The sequence below is a fragment of the Cibotium barometz genome, chromosome 25, assembly GCF_041138505.1.
Source record: "Cibotium barometz isolate CiBa-2024 chromosome 25, ASM4113850v1, whole genome shotgun sequence".
Lineage (NCBI taxonomy): Eukaryota > Viridiplantae > Streptophyta > Polypodiopsida > Cyatheales > Cibotiaceae > Cibotium > Cibotium barometz.
The window spans coordinates 53,611,561-53,624,547 of record NC_141070.1 but is presented as its reverse complement, the minus strand read 5'-3'; the positions used below and the strand labels follow the sequence as shown (position 1 = coordinate 53,624,547).

General features: G+C 44.3%; 1 protein-coding gene across 1 annotated transcript; it reads left to right on the top strand.

The window, feature by feature from the left end:
• The first annotated feature begins 10,160 nt into the window (after window positions 1-10,160).
• Window positions 10,161-11,713, top strand: LOC147624731 (uncharacterized). The gene has a single exon (XM_086820017.1). It carries the CDS (start codon window positions 10,167-10,169, stop codon window positions 11,568-11,570), a length of 1,404 nt encoding a protein of 467 aa, XP_086676143.1. The 5' UTR covers window positions 10,161-10,166; the 3' UTR covers window positions 11,571-11,713.
• Window positions 11,714-12,987: the final 1,274 nt, after the last annotated feature.

The window sequence follows — 12,987 nt, the reverse complement described above, 5'->3', positions numbered from 1 at the left end:
TTAGATAAGGTTGTGAGATTAGTGGGTAATTAGTTGATTAGTGAAGTAATTAAGCTAATATGTGTTGAGATTAGTGATGTGGGGATAGGAAAGGGTCTGATACCATGTTAAAATCCATGGATATCATGTGCATGTGTAAAGTGATTAGTACTAATATAACATTAGTATGCTAATTAAACTAATCTAAGGTGGGTGACGTCTAAGCATACTCATAATGGCAAACTACTAAACTAATTAAGTAGGAGACTTAACCACAATTAGGTTACAAGATTGAGACTTGTACTCATATAGAGGCTTAAGAGCTTTCTTCATATGTCATTGCTTCAAATGGCTCCCTTTTATATGAGGAGATACACCCTTGGTCTTTTACATTAATGTGGGATAATTTAGCTTTGCTCATGTGGCTTCTTGTTGGATAATATCTTCTTTGGTTTACTCAACTCACTCCCCCTATGTCTTTCTTGTGCGCTCAAGGACACCACATTTCTCAACAAACCCTAGAGGTCACCTACAAAACCTAAAATAATGTAACTCTCACCACTCATTCTCTTACTCATAATCTAAGTGAGTGCTCTTTTCCTCTCCTCACTCGCTTATTTTTTTTGTGTGTGTTAAGCTCTTGTGTGCCTCATTGTGTGAGTGAGTGATAGAGAGAGAGAGAGAGAGGGAGAAATGAAATGTTATATTAACGTCTTCAAAATGCCAAAGTGACCTATGAGACCAAAGTTACAACCATGTGACATCTGATACACTCTGGAAAAGAAAAGAAAGAACTGAAGGTAAGTATCTATCCCCACAATACGTCAGTAGGGGGCATCCGGAAGCAGCAACTAGGAAGAGTGGGAAGCTAATGCTACTAGTCAAAATGGGGTACATGAGTACATGGATACATGAATACATGAATATGGGGGAGTACAAAAGTGACAGTGAGTACAACAGTATATGGCTAGAGTCGTAATCATCCTAGGAGCTCTAGCATGGGTCTCTACCGGATGGCCTAGATATCTGCCATAGTGAGATGCCTGGTCGGACGAGCCTGATGCCTCGCAATGATGCTCTGAATCCTCCGGTGTAGGCCCCATCTCCGATGTGAGGATCTGCGAACCCTCGGGCATCTAGATCTGCCTAACTGGATAGCTCTCTCAACTAGAGTCCCACGGGGTTCCACACTACTGGGCTACCTACTGTGTGTCCTCCCGTCGGGTAGTCCCTCTAAAGAAGTCAGTAATCTGTCTGTGTGTGGACTCCCTGCCAGTCGGGCATCTGCTCCTGATAATGGACTCTTTGAGCCTGTGGATCAAGCATCGCTGATCACAATAGTCCATGACTTTAGCCAGTGGTCCAAATCCCTCTCTGAAAAGGCAATATAGTGCCCTTGAATCTCATAATATGCTGTGCAGTGAGACAGATGTGGTGCTTCTCCGTCTCTGGCTCTATCCAACAAATCTGAAAAATCCTATCCCCTAGAGGTATGCCTCTAAATCTGCCTATCTCTATCTCTGATGTGAAGAGGTGCGGATCTGCCCAATGGCGCACCTCAATCCATGAGACAGATGGGTATCCATGTAGCTCAATCTCTAAGTATAAAGCCATCCTCAGTGGTGCGGAGAAGATGGTCTCTATAGAAAGCCATCTTCGTCCCCAACTCCTGTGAGGGCTCTAGCCATGTCCTTCTAGTGTCCAACTGAATGAGGTCCTGTCTGATGACTCTACTAATCTCAGAATGTGTCAAGGTGAGAGAGAGCACCTCCAGAGAGTATTGGAAGGGTGGAAGTCTATTTAAACTGAACCCGTGGAGCTCAAACTAGGATGCTATCTGTGCATACCAACGTGAAGTGTCTCCCTCCATGGGACTCTAAAGCAAGTCGTGCATACCGGTGTCGGGGAAGCTCCCAGGTGCTATGAATGAAAGGACACTGATCTAGCAAGAGCCTTGATTACGATCGGTGGTTCTCCCATCTCAGCTCTAATAATCTCATGGGGTAGGTTTACCTAATTGATTCCATGTAGTAAAATAGAGTAAATTATGACTAGCACCTGTGTCAAGCATGAAATTGTAGAAAACTTTACCATAGGGGCTAAGTAGCTCAATGGGTGTCCTAAGAGGTGGAATATACTCTTCCTTATCATCATCCACAACTTCTCCAATATACACTTCTGCAGAGCATGGCATTGTAGAAAACTTTACCATAGGGGCTAAGTAACTCAATGGGTGTCCTAAGAGGTAGAATATACTCTTCCTTATCATCATCCACAACTTCTCCAATATACACTTCTGCATAGCATGGCATTGTAGAAAACTTTACCATAGGGGCTAAGTAACTCAATGGGTGTCCTAAGAGGTAGAATGTACTCTTCCTTATCATCATCTGTAACTTTTCCAATATACACTTCTATAGAGCAACAGATCCGAGATTCTCTTCTCAACATTGTGGATGTTTTTTTTATCTTGCTCATGCCTCTTCTTTGTTAATCCCATTTTGGATTAACAAACATGATCCTCCAATTGAGGACATTAATAAAAGTACTATAAAATTTATACATTATAAGATATTGGCCACCCCCACCAAGGCCTAGTAAGTAAGTTTTGGGTGCCCAAGTGTGAATAAGGGCCAAATGTATATTAGGCATTTTCTCATAATGAAAAGACACAATCCCCTTTATGCTATAAAGAGCTCTCCCTTGTGTCTTGAGAGTGCGACCGGCGTGCAATGCTGTGGCAGAACCTCTCATAGGTTAAAGCTAAAAATGGTGCGTGGTGTCATTCTATTTCATTCAATGCCTCGGAATTTCAGACTTTCATGCCAAGTCTACAGACTCCTTAGTTGTTTTATTCCTAAGGAGAAGAGAATAGCTCCCTTGTCAGCAAGTGAACGTTTGTATCAGGGCATGGCTATGGCCCAGTACCGTCGTCTTATGCATCTCCCGAGGAGATTTTAAATTCTGGAGCCGAGCTGCTCTATGTACATATTGCAACTTTTATATAAATAAAGAAATGTTTTCTGGAGAAAAATTCCCTGTTGTATAAGTGATTGTTTATGGACGATCTGAGAAAGAAAACTCTGTAATTGGACATATGTCATAGATCTTGGATACTTTCCGTCCAAAAGTGTATATGAAAAACCTGTTAAACATCTCCTTGAGGTAATTGTATGAGTCTTCCCCCCTCCATGATGGGTGTTTTTAAAATATATGCCTCTAGCTCGATAGTGAGATTTCTCCATTACTTGGGTACTCCACATGTCAAGAGAACCATACTCATCCATGAAGTATGCACCATGAGCATACAGAACGGTGCTGTAGGAAAATAAAAGAAAGTCAACAGTACAGTACCCAAGCAGCCCATTCTCACCTTCTCCAACAAATTGAATGAATGATGGTAGATCTGTGAAAGGTGGAGAGTAGCTCGAAGAAGGATCATTATTAGGATATAAATATCCATCAACCCAAAGATCCACATTACTCCGACCCTGTTGTCTTCTTTCTTGCTTGTCCTGTTAAGATGTTCTTTTTTTATAGGTGCATATTCATTCAATATGCGAACATGCAAGTCTACCTTTCTCACTCGTGATGGGTTATCTTAGGTGTTTGTTACTTCTCTGAGTGCCATTACAACAAGAATTGGGGGTCTATGAATATGTATGAATGAAATAGTAACTCTAGGATGGTAGCTCTAGAGAGAGAGAGAGAAAATATCTTCACATGGAAAAGGGGATCTTGGGAGAGACTCAAACAGATGGCTCAAATACTGTAGGAATGGGAGAAAGAGAGAGAATTGTATTGTAGGCGTGTAAAGTTGGGAGAATGAATGAAAATGGTTTTTGAGGTTGATGTGGAATTTGGTGGGAATTTCAAATATGCCATTAAAGTGCAGTAAATAAGATTGAAAGGGTAGAATTGAAAGTAAATGGATTTTTCTTATTTTTGGGCCCCACTAATGGATGAGATTGATGATGTGGAAAGAGAAAGAGATACGAAAATCCTATAGAGGGAAACTAGAACCTAGAGGGGGACCCTAGAGAGATCCCCAAATAGATGAGGTAAATCCTAGATAAAAATTGTTCTATGGAAAAGAATCAACGGCTGTGCCTCTCAATGAGGAAAAAAGCGTTGGTCTCCAAGTACAATCTTTTCCCTGATTTGACTAAGGGACTTACCGATTCGGTCAGATCAATTCAGTTAGTTCAAGCTTTTGACTACGTTAGAGAAAAGTTATCCTGGAGGAATCGCTTGTGCTTTCCAGGCAAGGGAAGTTTTTTGAGTTCGGTTTTGGAAGAACCGATGGATTAGTCTCGTCTGGATATCTGTGGGCGAGGCCCCAAGTGTGGGACCCTACCCTGTGCAAGAAGTGCTACTTCCGCTGCTGCTAGTACACCCAAATTCGTTGCGTAGTGGGGTCTGGGATCTTACATGTATGCTAGATGATTGCTTGCTTAAGTAGGTTTGATTGTGGATTTCTCTCTCATTAGCTTCTTCTTTGTGAGAATAATTGTAAAGGCCATATCTTCTTCTTGCCTCCATCTAAGTAAAGGAAGCTCTACCTCAACCTTCACTTCATGCCACAAGCATGCACAAGGGACTTGATAGAGAGAAAAGAGAAGGGAAAGAAGGAGAGAAATGAGAACATTAGCATCCCTACATGCTAAGGGGGTTTACTATATGTAAACTATCTATATCCCATGTCTTCAAGGCCTAATTTAAAAATCCCTTATCTGTGAATAAAACACACCCTTTTTCTATTCAACCTGTGAATAGTCCTATTTAATGGTACCCTTTTGTATGTAAAAAAGTGTAAAAAGGGGATTTTTAAATCCCTTCTGTAAAAGGGGATTTTTAACACGTGAGGGAGGTAGTCCAGGCTGATTGTAAAGTGCGCGAGGCAAGTTGCAATAAGTCTCCCAGATGAAGGGTTTGAAGAGGAAAGGGCACCTCCAGGCCGGCTGCTTGCTCACACGAGTTTAAACATGATGGGACGCGTAGCGGTGGGTGGCCGGTGGTATCCTTCACGCGCTTGGTGGGTGTTCTCGCCGCCATTGGTTATGCTTGGCTTTAAGGTAAGGATGCAAGACATGGATGTCCATATGTGGGCCATTATGCGGGTTATGGGTTCTGTCTAGAGTCGTTGAACAAGTAGGATGGCAATCGCCTGATTGAACTCCATGTGGTCAAGGGGGTCCCACCATAGTTAAGAGGGTTGACCTCCGCACACTCCAATGGTGGCAGTGCCAAAATCTCGCCCTCTTCGAGGTTTTGTGGGGAGGGCTGTTGTGTTGGCAAACAATGAGGGTGGAGGGGTGGTTGAGGTGGAGGCTCCCGTTTTGCAAGGCTTGCGTTGAAGAGGGGTGGGGTTTTTGTGCATTCCCAGCTACAATGATAAAAAGGGTGGTGAGGGTGGGGTGGGTGAGGGAGGTGGTATTGCAAAACCAATGAGAGGGGAGAAGAAGGGTGTTTATGAAAGAGTGGGAGGGTGGATGTGCTAGAGGGGGGTGGGGATGGTGGGGGTTGGGGGGTGCTGGAAGGGGGGGAAGAGGAACAGTGTGGTGGAGGGGGAGGTGGGGGAGAAGACGAGCGTAAGGGTGGGGGTGGGAGGCTACCGTGGCCATCATCGCTACTATCTTGGTCGTCATGGGCAGGAGCTACTTCAATGGCGTCAGCTAGGCTGTGGGAGCGAAAAAAAGCCTCATCAGCTACAGTTGCCTTGGGGGTGTAGTCTAGGGGAAAGGCGACATGAGAATCATTAAACTAGTAGATGCCAGTTGTAGCCATCACCTACATCTACTTGTGGCACCTGTGGTACAAAATGAGGAGGCCCTCTCGCTGAGGAGGCCCTGAGCGAAATAGGGGGGTAGCGTATCAGTGTAGAGGGAGAGGTATGCATTGTTCACCACGTGCCAGTCGATATTCTATAGATAATTCAGAGCCTCGGTCGAAATCAGGGAGGGGTAGGGGTATGGGTAGAGACCATCCAGAACAGAGAGGTCTATAAGCTCTGTGGGGTTAGAGGGGAAGCCAAAAGAGGAGGAGACTCTAGCTGGTCAAAATGGCTTGGAGAGAGTGTTGAGGGAGTTTATAGAACTTGTGGGGGTGGTGGAAGGAGAGAAGGCCCTAAAAATAGAAGTGGGGGAGGAGGGTGATATTGAAGATGGGGAGCTTAGTGAGGAGGTACGTGTAATTCTGTCGGCAAACGGGCTCATCCAAGTAGAGGTTGTGCTGGAGGAGGTTCAGCCGGATGCTCCTGAAGTGAAGGCCTATGAGCTGGTATGGGCTTTGTGGGGGGGAGGGTAAGGGTAGGGAGCTTCGTTTGTTTGCAGTATCCATCAAAGCGTCCACCTTACGATCTAGGGCACTGAAGGAAGGAGCAAAGGGGGTGGAAGGTGGCTGTGCTACTTGGGCTTTGGCATCACACCTAGTTGCTCCTCCAGCTGGTGGATGGCTGGTGCATGGTGTCTACTGAGACTTCTAAATATCATTGAAAGTCCATCTTGGTTTGCTCAAGGGCCTCCTTTACAGACTTGGCTCAATCCTGGGCATCTTGGGCAAGGTTCTCCCCATGATAGACAATTCATGATGTGCCCGCTTTGAGCAGCTTCTCATGGGCATGTTTGAGTTGCTACTAGAGGTCAGTGATTTAGGTGAGGGCATGCAAGAGACTAAAAAGAGGTTTAATTCCTAATCATGGGGCTGGGTATGGGCCAATGGAACTACGTGTCCCCCCACCTTGCGTGGCCCAGCTATCGACCTCCACCACAGCCTCCTACTTTTTATCTTCATCTTTGTCAGCTTTACATTCCAAATCAATCTTGGACTTGGTCGCATCCATATCTGCCCTCTTTGGACTCCCACCACCCATCTCCCACCGGTACAGCATGCCCATAAGTTGGAGATTTTTTGGGCAATCTCTTAAACTCCTCCTTGGTTACAAGAGCTTGTTCCACGCTCTTCATTTCCTCTAGCACGATCGCCACTATATCCTTCATGGAATCTATCAATGGTAGGATGTTATCCTCAAGGTTGCCTGTACTCGAATCATCTATAGGGAATCACATTTCACCTTGAGCATGCTAAGGCACTCATCTATATGTGAATCCCACAAGATTTTTCAATGCCGTGCAGAAAGAGAAAGAGCTCCCCCTAACCACCACTAGACATAAAGTTTGATTTCTATTTCTGGAATGGGGGAAGACTCATCTTCGTCTTCAACCGCCCTGCGCTAGCACTGGCCTTGAAGCAATGAGGGTTCTCGGGCAGCCCCACCAGTGCCCAGTGCACCCTCAGTGCACGGGGGGAAGTCTTTTTAGACAAGCACTTATTCACTGGGACCGACAGTGGCTACCCTATCTTGCTCACCCTTCTTTGTGAGAAACCCCCCACCCAAGGCATAGCTGGGGGAGCTCAACCTCACCTTCCTCCTCTCCTTTAGAAATATGGAAGACCAACCATGAAAAGAAGCTCTGGCCAATGTCCCGTTTGTCGAGCTTGCAGACTTGTTTTTTTCCAATCCCTATGAAGTGATCTGAGAGTGCCGCCATACCTTCAAATCTTTTAAGCCATTTTTTGAAGGGTTTTTCATTGTGAGCTATGTGCTCGAGTAGTTTACATGGCACCTACAAGCCATCATCATCTCGTAATGCCAGTGAGTGTAGCCTCAGGTGGATCTCCATGTAGGTGAGCATGTCAACAAATAGATCTAAGTGTAGCTGGATGGTGGAGGTCCAGTCAACCATGCAAGTGAACATAGTGTGCAGGTGCATGCCCTCATGGAAGCCACTCTCACGTAGGGAGTCCATGAATTACTCTAGGGACATCATGATGAGGGATGTTTAGGTGCTCTGGTGCTCTGGAGAGTGCGAAGAAAAAAATGACACATAAAAGGGGCCTTGGGTATTAATAGAAGGTTTGTGTCCTGTCACACTCGACCAAAAAAAAACGCAAAACCATATTTGCCGAAATTGCATGAGTTGAAAACTAGGTTGAGCGAGACCAAGCACACCAAAAAACCAAGTATGAACAGAAAGTAGAGGAAAACAACGAGAGAAATGGTTTGTTTTTTACTGGGACATGCAAGATGTGACAAGACAGGTTGGAAAAAAAAGGACTGAGGAGAGAAGGGAGAGATAACAAGAGATGAGAAAGAGATGGGACCTTTTAAATGAAAAAAACATAGGAGCGAACCTTGAATAAGGCAAATTGGCTCGAGTTAAAGGAATGAAAGGCAGATGTAGATCTAGGATTCTAATGATTCTTAGAGGGTACGGATTCCTTCCAGGAAGCTAGCCTTTTGTTTCACATTTCCCCTTTAAGTTTTTTTTTAAAGATTTCTAAAGGATAAGCAAGTGAGAGACTCTTTTTATTGTGAAAGACCAAGAGCCATAGAAATCCCAACAGGGATATGGCTTGGAAATGGGTAAGTTATTTGGGTAACACTTTGAGTATGCATGAAGATATCTCACATGCTTGGCTTGAGGTTGAAACTATAACGTTAGAAGGGTTAAGCCAAAGGCCATCCTCAAACCAAGCTAAGTGGGGTGAAAGACCTATAAACAAGAGGAATGTTTACCTGCCTTGAAACTTATGGGAAAGGATAAAACCCCAGAGTAGGATGGGCTTTGTTAGCGAAATTTTTTATTGAGTTTTAGGAGACACTTAAGAATCAAGCTACTAATTGTTGCCAATGCTTTTAGGAAGGGGAACTTGAGAAGGAAATCAAAGATGGGATTATCAAGCTAATATCTAAGCAACTGGCTTGTAACCTGTTTGGTCATTGGAGACTCATTACCTTGATAAAAGTAATTTATAAAACCTTATCCAAGGTTATTACTATCAAAATTTCCCCTTTTCTCCAGGATAGTGTGAGCAAGAGACAGTTTGGATTTAGAAAGGGTAGATCTATTATGATAACATCACGAATGTATTGGTTGGGAAGGAATGGGCTACAATTTGAGTAGAAATGTATCGTGATCTAACTAGACCTCGAAAAGGCTTATGATAGAGTTCACTACTCATTTATCTAGGAAGGTGTTGTAAAAATTAAGATTTGGGAGTTATCTCAATGTGTTTTCAAGTGGACACAATATTCGTTGATAGTAGAGCCATCATCTAGGAATTCCATATCCCTAAACCAATAGAGTTCCAATCTCCAACCGATGTATTTTGTGATCATGGAGCTACAAAAACTTATCAACGTAATTCATTGTTTACTTCTAATCTTGTTTAAGGTCATTGTGGCCTTGTGCTTGTATTCTCTCCCATGGATCATAGTTGACCCTTATGAACATTAATATGAATCTCTCTCTCTCTCTCTCTCTCTCTCTCTCTCTCTCTCTCTCTCAAGTGTTCTTCTTCTCTCCTTCTCCTTCTCCTCCTTCTTCTTCTTCTCAGGCATGTGGCATGCTCTTCTTGTCTTCCTCATCCTCATAATCAAGTGGTTTGTTATGGAAGTTTATTATGGATTCATATTACCAAGTGGTTTAGGAAAGGTATGACCTTTACCTGTTTTAAGTTTATGATTTTCGAAGGAAATAAAAGTCATTGGGCCCATAATTTCAAGAGCTTAGATGTAACCTTAGTAACTAGTCCAATTGAGATCCATGGTAAAACTTAGAGAGCTACATATACAATCTTTTCATCCAGGCCACCAAAGATTTTCCTTACTCTCCATGTCTTTTCAAGTCTATATACTAAATGAATTAAGAGTATATACTAAATGAATTAAGAGTGGGGAACTCAAAGACAACCCAAGATTCCAAAAAAGATAGGTTCAACTTAGCCCAAAAATTGTTCAAATTTGTGGGGGAAGGAGAAGAATCCTCTTAAAAAAATTCAAGTTTAGTTATATTTTTTAAAATTTATAGAGAAATGCCTTCTCTTTAATGGCTCATTAACAAGGTAAAGTGGTTGAGGGGCCTCGTGTACGTTTCTTTTGAAAAGAGGAAAAACGGTGAAACGTGTTGTTACTATAGACTTCTTGCGTGCAATTTTCTTGCCACTAACCCCATTGTGAATTGGCCTTCGTTGCTTCGTCTTCCAACCTGGGTGAGCTCATTTCCTCCACCTCGTGGCCATGACGGAAGTCCACTCGGCGGTTTACCCTTGTTCCCGGTGGCTGAACAGCTTCTTTAGCCCCCCCAGCCCATCATCATTGCAACCATCATCAGATCATGGGGCACATGAAGACAGGATCAATCCTGTCGGTGCCCGTGCTTCTTTTGTTCTTGTGTTTCGTGGTGGTGATCTGGTTCATCGGTATGCAAAGTGGTCTTGTCCTAAAGACGGAAGGGATATGGAGATCAGGAGCAAGCAGCCTAGGCTCACTGCAAAACCGCACGGTGAACAGCGGCCCTTGCAGCTGCTCGGTGGAGTTCTCCTGGCAGCTACATAAGGTACATCCGGTAGCAGTAAGCTGCAAGTGCCACGGCCCAAGTTCGAACTGCAGCGATTCATCAGCGCTGGCAAAGAAGGAGGAGGTGGTAGCGTGTCCGCAATGCAGCAATGCAAGGGAGCCATGGTACGCTGAGGGCAAGGTGTGGCATTATCCGGTGCGGTTCCCGCGTTGCTCGATGGACGCCTGCTTCAACTATACGAGTTGCCATGACGAGGAGGAGCTTCTGATCTACAGCTACGACGTGCCGAGCGGGCCCGTGCGGTATTTCTCTGGGCTGAGAGAGAGCATATGGCACACGAGCGACCCCAACAAGGCCTGCCTATTCTTGGTGTTTCTAGATACAGAGGGCGTTTTCCGGCCGCAGCTCCACCCGCGCCAGCTTCCGCACTGGAACGGCGGCCTCAACCACGTGCTCGTCACCTTCGCCGACATGTGGGCGCAGAAGGGCCCTCCTCCGGAGAGCATCGGACGAGCGGCCGTCATGGCGTCCGACCTCCACCAGACCACGTCCCGCCCGGGCTTCGACGTTAGCATCTCGCTGCCCGCCAATTGGCACTTCACCCACCTGCAGTCCAGCAAGCCCTTCTGCCGCAAGTACCTCCTCACCTTCAGAGGCCTACGCTACGTCACCGTTCACATGGCAAGCGAGGGCGTCTTCCGGAGCCACGCTTCCTTCAGGGGGATGCACAACGGGGGGGACGTCATCGTCGCCACGTCATGCAAGCACCCTGTCAACGAGGAGCACATGCGGAAAGACCCCGCGCTGGGGGCGCACTGCGAAGAGGACGACGCCAACTATGGGCGCTACGCCTACGCGGATCTCATGAACGCTACTTTTGGTTTGGTGCCTGCCGGAATCTCCCCCAACTCTTATCGCCTTGCGGAGGTTCTGAGCGCAGGCACCGTCCCTGTCCTTATTGCCGACAACTATGTCAAGCCCTTCGACTCCCTCGTGCATTGGCACCGCTGCATCCTCCAGTTCCCAACCACCCAGATGCACCGAATCGTGGGCGTCGTGCGCGCCATGAAACCCCGCGATGTCGAGAGCAGGCAGAAGCACTGCATCCGCATCTACCATGACATCTTCAAAGACGACCACGCCCTCTTGGCCGCTGCTGTCGGAGCTCTCAAAAGCCGCTTCATGGGCGCTGTTCGTAGCAGTGCCAGCATCGACGGGGCATCACATTAAAGTTTTTTATAAATACTTTTGTTTTCTTTCTACCAAAGCAAAATGTCAGCATAAATACTTTGTCTTTTTCATGAGTACATATATTAACCATGGACAACCAAGGCATAAGGAAAGGAACCAAAAAAAGAAATCTTGGATTTCAAAAAAATAAGAGGAAAAAATCCCTTCGATTTTCACCCTTTGTATTCCGGCTTCCGTTCCTATGTTTCGCTTCATATCTTAATGTCTTTTACATACCGCAGCAACCCGCGGGTTGAGTACAAGTATCTCTTGAGGACGAAATTGAGCTAAACTAGCATCTGAGTATAGATTATTATTATAGTTTCCAAGAGAAATTTATTAGAGAATATTATAAGAGTTTACATGGTAGTGAATATTTCTCACTAGAGAAAATTATCTCCCTTCCATGGATATGTAAGAACTATAGACTATGGTGCACACAAAAACACAAATCAACCATGGGCAAAACTAAAGCAAAATGGAAAAATAAATTGTCATGGAAAATAAAAGTTGAAAACTAATTAAAATAGATCGCATCTACTTTCCATAAATGTTTCATAGTGTGAAGGAGCTTTGTTGGTTGAAATCAAACTACATCTCATAGGTGTGCTCTTGTTATGGAAGCATTGTTATTTAGATTTAAACTACTTAAATGGAGGTTGTATGTCTAGAGTATACAAGAGTGCACACATGTGAAGTAGATGAGTGATTGTTGATGATTGAGAGATGGGCTAGGTAGAATTTATCATGGTTAACCAAATGGCATTGGGTTTAAATTGACCCAAACATAGGTCTTAGTGTAGCTTGCATGTCCTTTGAAACTTGTCTTTATGTTTATTTGAATCTCGTTTGGGCTAGGTAGAATCGATCATGGTTAACCAAATGGCATTGGGTCTAGATTGACCCAAACATAGGTCTTAGTGTAGCTTGCATGTCCTTTGAAATTTGTGTTTATGTTCATTTAAATCTCCTTTGGAAGAAGACAAGATATACACAAGGGACTTTTAACACATTCCTATATAGCCAAAAAAACGTTTTCCTAGATATTTTACTAGAAAAAATGAATATATCTAGTAAAAGTCCAGATGTAGGAAAAGTGGAACACTTCGTAAGAAGAGGTAGCAAGGCTGAAATTTGAAAGCTGCAGTGGGCTTCAAAGAGCCTCTTTTAGCCTTCAAATGCAACCCACCTTAAAAACTAGGGTTTCAAAAAAAGGCCATCCAAAGTAGAATTTACTAAGTAATGGGTTTCACTTGAAGGCCAAGGTACCTTGTAGGCCTTCAATTTTGAAGTCCAAGGTAGGGTTGCGAATTTCAGCCATGCATCCTAGTTCTTCATTCTAGGAAAATACTTTATATAGTGAATAAACTAGCAATAAATCACTATATAGTAAACTATGTAGTAAAACATTGCTATA

Bases quoted from the DNA above. Each gene is read 5' to 3' on its own strand.
- LOC147624731 (XM_086820017.1), top strand. From the start codon at position 10,167: ATGAAGACAGGATCAATCCTGTCGGTGCCCGTGCTTCTTTTGTTCTTG.